At 37.3% G+C, this 8,208-nt stretch overlaps 2 protein-coding genes across 2 annotated transcripts in view; one reads left to right on the forward strand and one right to left on the reverse strand.

The window, feature by feature from the left end:
- The window catches only part of chrac1 (chromatin accessibility complex 1), a 3,055-nt gene extending 2,302 nt beyond the window's left edge, over positions 1-753 (forward strand). Inside the window, exon 3 of the mRNA XM_015386937.1 lies at positions 99-753. Within this exon, the coding sequence (XP_015242423.1) occupies positions 99-178 (80 nt within the window). The 3' untranslated portion in view covers positions 179-753. The remainder of the gene's footprint in view (positions 1-98) is intronic.
- A 1,637-nt stretch (positions 754-2,390) lies between these two features.
- Positions 2,391-6,997, reverse strand: LOC107092465. Its single transcript, XM_015386960.1, has 3 exons — positions 6,836-6,997; positions 4,667-5,192; positions 2,391-2,899 (listed from the first exon to the last, which is right to left on the reverse strand). Exons 2-3 carry the CDS (start codon positions 5,179-5,181, stop codon positions 2,758-2,760), a joined length of 657 nt encoding a protein of 218 aa, XP_015242446.1. The 5' UTR covers positions 5,182-5,192; positions 6,836-6,997; the 3' UTR covers positions 2,391-2,757.
- Between the last annotated feature and the right edge of the window lie 1,211 nt (positions 6,998-8,208).

Raw genomic sequence — 8,208 nt, forward strand, 5'->3', positions numbered from 1 at the left:
TATGTATATGTATATATATATGTGTATATATGTATATGTATGTGTTTTCTTCTGTCTTGTTTTGATTATTGTTTTTTTTATTATTATTAATTTTACAGATATTTTGCCAAAAAAGATCCTGGCTCGAGAATATCTCAAATCACTGGAGCAAATGGAAGACGAAGATGCTGATTTTTGACAAGGAGAGGACTTCTTCATTTTTTTTCCCTCTCCATGTGGACACTTAAGATGCACACTGCTCTCTTTAAGAGAGAATTTGAGACACAGAGGAGACATATGGACTTCATTAGTACCTGTCGACACACTGAGTTGGTTTATGTAGAGATTGTAAGAAAAGTGATTAGAGGAATTTTAAATTATAAATAAATCCCTCCAAAAACTGAAAAATGTTACTGAGAGTGACTTATAATTCCACACATAGTCCCAGGAGGATTTAACTGATAATACCTACAACACATTAATTAAATGTTTTTAACATTGCCCCAAAGAGTCAAGATGTTAGACAACTCATTACTGAGTGAGTCCGTTCAGTTTGACAAGGAATGTTTCCGTTCCAAATCAACAGGTTTTGCTTTGACTGAAGCACACCTTTTGAAATATTGTCCTGTTAAAACCTTAAACCAGTCCAGCTCATTGTTTTGATAGACCTGGTGGTGCTTAACATTTAAGGGAAAAAAATAATAGCCTGAGGTTTGTAAAGCGGTTTTTTTTTTTAACTAAATAAAATCAGAAAAATGCAACCTATGTGTGTATTTTGCTCTCCTTGTGTGAAAACCTTGTAAAACCATCTCTGCCTACAGCTGCCAGTCTTTTGGAGTGTAACTACCAGCTTCTCCTATGAGACTGAAATAAATGCCCTATTTGCTTTGCAAAATAGCTGAAGCTCATTCAGATTGAATGGAGAGCATCCATACATTTTCAGGTCCTGCAACAAATTCAGAATTCAGTTTCAGTGTGGGCTTTGACTAGGCCGTTCTTGCGCAACAAAGCTTTGATCCCAACAATTCAGTTGTGCTCCTGGCTGTGTATACGGTCTCCTGCTGGAAGGTAAACTTCTGCTCTAGTCATAGGTCTACCATAATCGCAAACATACTGTATGCAATATGCATGTTGCAAACAATTTCTTGGACTTTGAAAAGCTTAAGCTAACTACTTTAGTACCATGCTCTCAGATTGCAGTGAATTTTGGTTTAAGGAGGCAGAAATATGCCACTGTCTGTTGAAGAAAGACATCAGGCATTTAAGTCTAAATTTATATGCAAGTGGGAAATGGCCTTGACTTATATAGTTACACTACATTCAGTCGTTCACGCACACACTCACACACTGATGGTGGCAAGCTACAATGTAGCCACAGCTGCCCTGGGACTCACTGACAGCAGCGAGGCTGCCATACATTAGCACCACCGGGCCCTCTGATCACCATCAGTAGGCAATGCAGGTGAAGTGTCTTGCCCAAGGACACAACACTTGAAAGCCAGAGTTGGGGCTTGACCCGACAACCCTCCGGTTGCAGGCAGTTCAATCTGTAATCAGATCATTCACTGATAGTATCTAATATTGCATATGTTCCTCTTATTTTGCAGCCATATATATTTCTGTGTTTCACAATGTGGTGCTTTCAAGGTCCACCTCCAAATAATGTTTAACAAATTAACAGCAAAGCGAATTTTGATCTTGCTCGACCATCATAATGTCCATAAATGTCCAGTGGCAAAAGGTAAACAGTGAATGTTATTGCTTTTTTCTCCCCTTCAATGATAAACATTGTCCTGTTTGCTAATTCTCATATGGTGGCTGTGGAACTGTGAAATGTAACTTCATTTAGGACCAGTATTCTGTGTTGCTATAGTAATGAAGCTGTTATCCTACCCACCTCTACGGCCTTCACACTCAGATGATAGACCAGCCGCTTTTATCTGGAGATAAAATCTGTGAAATTCTAATTGTAGATTGCATTGAGTAAAGAGGGCTGAATAAAAATCTACACCAGACTTTTTATATTTTTGCTTTTTAAGGAAAAAGTAAAAAAAAAAAAAACTGATTATTTTCCTTCCCAGTTCAAAATATGTAGCAGTTCAACGTGGGTTGCCTTATAAAACCCAAATGAATTATAGTGAATCTTGCTTGGATTTTGTGTTCTGAGAAACTGAGAAAAAAGGGTTAAGGGTTCTGAATATAACAAAGCAAAGCATCGTGGACCATTTAAGCTCAGGCTTCAACTTGAAGCATGGTTTGGACATACTGGAGGTTATTAACACCCTTCATAAATGTTTTGGACAGATGTCCCGCATGTGAAGGACCAAAACATCAAAGTTAAGTGTCTTGCATCAGATTACTGTTACTGATTATAGTATCTTAGACAGAGCTTCATGCTGGGAAAGCTTTCAATCTCAACACAGTCTGTAATTGAATAGATTGGAAATGTTTTAAATGTTTCCAGATCTGAATGCCTTATTCTGTTTAGTGTTTGAATTAAAAATGCTGTCCTGGAATTTGTCTGTAGACAGAGGAAAACTGTCCTGATGCTTGAAAAGTCAAAGTCTGCCGCAAACTTCACAAGGACTTCAGAGTTTAACAAGCTGTTTTATGTGCCTGTAAAATGCCATATGGATCATTTGTAATCATAACCAGTAACAGCCACATGTGTCCATGTTATCACCCCTTTTATTCACTGTTCTTCTTTTGTAGACATCAAAACTAGTTGTGCATGCAACTTCTTATACCCGAGGCGTTCAGAGGAGGTTTCCATTGTTGTCATTTTCCTATAAGTTTGCTGAGTCGGTGGTGTATATTGAGTAGAGTTTTCTCTAAAGTAGAAAACTGGCTCTCCAGGTTGTTTGCCATGACCTCTTTTCCATGTATGGCGTCCTTCGTGTTGGCCAGACGGTCCTTTATGCTGTCAGGAGGGAAAAATCAAACAGACATTTGAGGTTCTTGTGATCATAAGTCTACTCAGATTCAAGAATGATTAAAGTCACAACAGTTTATTTGAACCAGAGCTTCGTTTCAACCAGATTGTCTTTTTGGTAAATGCCATCCCATGACTCAGATGTTCCTTGGGAAAGCACAATGAGCCAACTGATCCAAACCTCATAAAACCCATTTCTAATTAAGGACTAACCTCAACATCTGCATCTGAATCTGTTTTTGTGTTAGTGTCTAACTGAAATATCATTCTTTTGATTCTGCTCTCTCAGTAATGGGACAAAGACACTTCATCCTGCTTTCATGGTCAGATTTCAGTAGGTGGTAGTCAAATGAAGCAGAATTACAGAGTAACCAGGACCCATCATTGGCCAAAACCAGACAGGGATAGTTTGTATGAAGAGAAACTATGAATTTACTGTACTGGATAAGGGGTAACTAACACAATCAACTAATATATATATACAAAACAGATTTTTATCAAAAAGGATAAATATGAATGATCTTAACTACACAGCACTCTATAAACCTATAGTTTTGATGTGTGAGAATCAACATGCAAAACCTATATAGAGTCTGAAAGCTATTAACCATAGAAAACGGCGATCCTTCTAACCTACTTTTTCTCAAAGGTATAGTGGAGGCTTTTTGCAATTAAAAAAGAAAAGACCCGACCTCTCCAATAAAAAAAAATAAAAATGCATATGCACAACCCTGTACCCGCTCCCAAGTGGGAACACCTATTAAATGCTTGCGAGAGCATGCATGAGCCCATTTCTCCTCGTGCATGCTCTATTTAAAAGTTGCTCTTTGCATCACTCATACAAGCTTACTTTCCAAAAGAAGATTTGCAATTTTTCCACAATGTCAGACTCACCACCGGTAGGTGAAAATGGGGACGAGCACGTAGGACGGTCTTACGTAAACATATCCGCAGAATGATTGACAATTAAGAGGACCACTTATTTTGATGATCCACCCGTAAAAAGAACATCCTCCACTATACCTTTAAGTATAAGATTTTATAATGCAACAATTTGGTAGGATAGAAAATTCTCCAGGATTTTCATAAAGCAATACGAACATTTTTTTGGTGAACATCCAAGAAATGTTTGAAAAAAAGGAAAAAATAAAGGTTCAAAACCAAAATTTTGGGCTGAAATGAATTAAAATAGGTATATAATGCTTTAAGTACAATAAAATGTAATCATATTAAATGTAGATAACTGAGAAAAGCTGGATGTAAATAATCAGAACTTAAAAATACTAAGGGGCAGATATAAGATTACTTTTCTTTGTATTCTTTTCATTCAAGATGAATTATTTGGGTGTGTATATTGTTGTGTACTTGAAACTTATTTTTCTACAAAATTAAATTGAATTATTAAAAAATGTGTTGGACTAAAGTAATACTGTAAAGTAGAGCGCTATCAATATCGTTGCTGAAGCATGAGGACAATATGGAGTCATCTAGGGATTTTTTTCCTGTATTTAATGACGTTTAATTAAAAATGTAATTCTAAAGAGATTACGCCTTCAAGGATTTGTCTGTAAAAAATGTAAATATTTGTGTCTTTTCATATTCCTGGTACAAATGATTTTTTTTAAAACAGCTGTTTATCAAAATAAAGTTTTTATAACTGTTTTATGTTTTTAACAAATTTAATTTGTCTACATTTTTATCGCAACTTAAATTTTCCTGACTTGATGAGAATGAAAAAGTTGTCCTGTTTCTCACCTAGAAAGAAAACTCTGCTCCTTCCCCTCTCTTCTTTTCTCCTGCAGAGAGAAAAACACAGTCTCCATGGTTTGCACCGTCTCCGTCACCTTCTGATGGTCTGACAGGATGCCCTGGACCTCCTCTCTGGCTTGCTGGTTGTAGGATATCCTCGTTTCCTCCACCCCGCTCTGGTCAGACACAGCCTGCAGCGCTGCCCTGTTCTGCAGGACAAGCAGACGGGACTTTGCAAACTCCTCAGGATCTGCTATGTTTTCCCAGCACACTGGAGACGATGGTGGTAACCAGAACCGCTGGGTGCAATTGACTGGGCTTTCTTTAATGAAGGAGCTGTCAGCAGGGAAGTTGTTGAAGAGATGCAGCAGAGAAGATCCAGATCCTTCTTCCCAGTCCTCAAACACAGATTCCCCTGATTCTTGTTCAAGTGGAACGTCCGATCTGACATTCTCTGTTTGGGAGCAGATACCCAGCAGGAGGAAGCAGAGCCAGGTCCTGCTAACCATCCTCCAGAGCATCTCCAAACTGCCTGAAATAACCAACAAAATTAAAATACATTTAATTTCTGGGATGATATTTTAATATTTGTCAAGAGCTTTCATGTATTTAAAAAAACCTGAAAAGCTGATATTTTTTTTGCATCTTCTTTTTTTGAATAATAATTTAATGGCAAGAAGTTGTCTCTAAGGAATACATATTTGCAACGGGGACATGAATACAATATAGGTTCATTTCCATGAGAAAAAAAATGAATATTTACCTCAGTATTTCTATTTGAGGACTGAAATTCACCAAGGATGTTATTTTCTAGTTTAATCATCATGGTGTCCAGCTAATGAAATTCTAAAAATTGTTTTTCAGAATGCTAGAATATCGCATAAGGCAGATAATTATTATTTTTACTCAGAAATGACCGATAACCTAAGCTATAGGCAGACATTGACATGCTCTATAAGGAGAGTGTGTGAATAGGTTCATAGTTAAAGAAGCCAGCTGTTCACAAATTACTGTTTCCAAGCATATCAAAGGATGTGAGCAGGAGATGTGTCTACAAAAAATATGTATGAAGAACAAGGAGAAATTATTGGGAGACTGTGGTGGAAATGAAAGTGAAGAGATTTTAGTACTGCAGCTGATGCAGAGAAGAGCCGTCCCAAAGACGTACCCAGAAAACAGGCTTTCCTTATCTTAAGCTGCTCTTCAACCACAGACCATCAGAAATGTCTAACCTGAGGTAAAATAATATGAGGTATTATAATATATAAGCTGTGATGTTTCTAAGTGGTTCAAAACTCTTATTTTCAGATAAAAGCATATTTTTTTTATTTAATTTGGAAATCATGAGCTGAGAATCTGGAGCATGGAAACCCTGTTCCCTGCTGGCTTTGGTCTCTTGTGTTTGAACAAGTCCAAAGCCAGCTGGATCCTCCAAAAGGATTAGAAATGAGAAATATGTGTGTGACCAGCTCTGTTCTTAAATTACGTGACATTATGTGTGAGTTTCTAAGGTGTCTCAGCCTACTTCATCCTGTCAGAAAGGTTCTATTTAAGTCATTAATTGACTCTGCTGGGTGGATAGATAGAACTCAGCTGTATTAAAACAGTTTATTCATGACTTCACATGAGATAACAGTTTTATTTTTTTTTATCTACTCAAGTTATCTTTGCATTAAACTCACATTAAAGTTTAGTTGATGATCTGAAACCTGTATGTGCGTCAACAAGGGAAAAAACAAAACGTTTTCAGATTTTCACAACACTGTAAACTACATGCCAAAACTTCTCAGTTTGCATCTCTTCATTTAACAAATTACAGCTCTCTAAAAGAAGGTTCATTCGTAAACTTTTGTTTGTTGGAATCCTTATTCTGTAAAATCACAGAAGCAACAAAAATCTGGCTAAAAACTTTTTCCTGATACACTTGTATTCAATCTACGCAAAAACCCTTTTTGAAATAGTTTTCATATTTCCTTTCCAACTGGCTGTGTCAAAATAGTCGTGTCGTTGTAGCTTTATGGTAGCCAGAAAAAAAAACAAAAAAAAAAACAGCAAAGTAACTGATAAAAACTAAACAACAAAAAAACATCCCTCATCTCCAACTCTGACAAATACAAACATAATAGCATTACTATTAGAGATTCAAATGTCTGTATTGTTGGTAAAAGGTCTTACCTTTAGGGAAACAACAGCCGACGTGTGTGTCTGTGTGTGTGTTGCTCCTCTGGAGCCTGAAGCTGTTGGAAAAAATGAGTCGACTGCAGCCTCTAACATCCAGTCTGAAGGGCTTTCCATTGGCTCGGGTACAGCAGAGTCAGCGCCAAACTCTGTGGAGGGAATGATGAGAAACTTACCTCAAATTAGAGGCAGAAGGGTTTCTTGTTTACAGTTACAAACGTCTGGCCTGAAGAAATGTGTGTGGCAAATCTTTCTTTCTACTACTTATTTAATTTGTGTGCCTAATTTATTTCTGCATTAATTTGCACTTGATGAATGCTAATCTGTTTTTAATCTTCTATTTTCATTTTCCATGTTGTATTATTTTCATTTGGCACAAGGTGGGAGTGATGCTCCTGGTATTTATCAGCCCTTTTTATATGTCCTGAACAGAAACAGACGGGCTTCAGTTTGGGCCCGGTTTCAAGGGCTGAGTAATCTGTTTCCACTTATAGTTTGGGACGAAAAAGACATGAAAGTTATGCAGATAAAGTTAGAAAAAACAACAGTTTGCACAGGAGAAGAATTCATTTTGTCCGACGATTGCACTCTGACACAAGCAACAAGGAATGGGACAAGTTTTGGCAAAAACAAGCAGGAGTGTTGGAGCTGATTTCATGAATCACTAAACACTATCAGATAGAAGACTAGTAGCTTTAATCATAAATGATAGAATATGATCTTTTAAACCTGACATCCACCTAATCATATATATATTTTTTTCTGTCGCTTTAAGACCAGGGCACGGATCCTAAATAATTACATTTCAGCCTCAGTAACACATGGAAGAGAAATGCTGCTGTCAGATTTGGTTCTGTGTGAAAACAGAAATAATATTGACAAGAGCAAGTGTCCAGTCACTGCATCGCTGGGTACCAGATGTATCTTTGCAGGCCAAACTAGTCTGAACATCCCGTTTTTTTCATTGACATCTGTTCACTCACCACAGGGGTCTTCAACGTTTTCCAGGCCAAGGACCCCCAAACTGATGGCGAGATGAAGCAGGGACCCCCCTAATTATATATACTGGTCCTATAGTCACTCTATTACAGATGGAGTAATGTAACGAAAGTAATTTCGCCCTGGGATCATTAAAGTATCTCTGATTCTGATTACTTGTTGATGGGACAGGTGTTGTGAATAATACGGTGCCCAGATTGAAAGTGCTTCTGTGTGTCGCTGAATGTGTGCATTGATGACTGAAAGACATCTTCTGCCTCCATTTATCCGTTTACTACTGTGTGTTGAATTTGTGTTGACGTGTATTTAAAGACATTGAAATTAGTGGAAGAAATTGCAAGGGGGAATATATATTAAAAAAAAAAGTCTAA

This window comes from Cyprinodon variegatus, unplaced genomic scaffold (assembly GCF_000732505.1).
Source record: "Cyprinodon variegatus isolate N-32 unplaced genomic scaffold, C_variegatus-1.0 Scaffold382, whole genome shotgun sequence".
NCBI classification, from domain to species: Eukaryota; Metazoa; Chordata; class Actinopteri; order Cyprinodontiformes; family Cyprinodontidae; genus Cyprinodon; species Cyprinodon variegatus.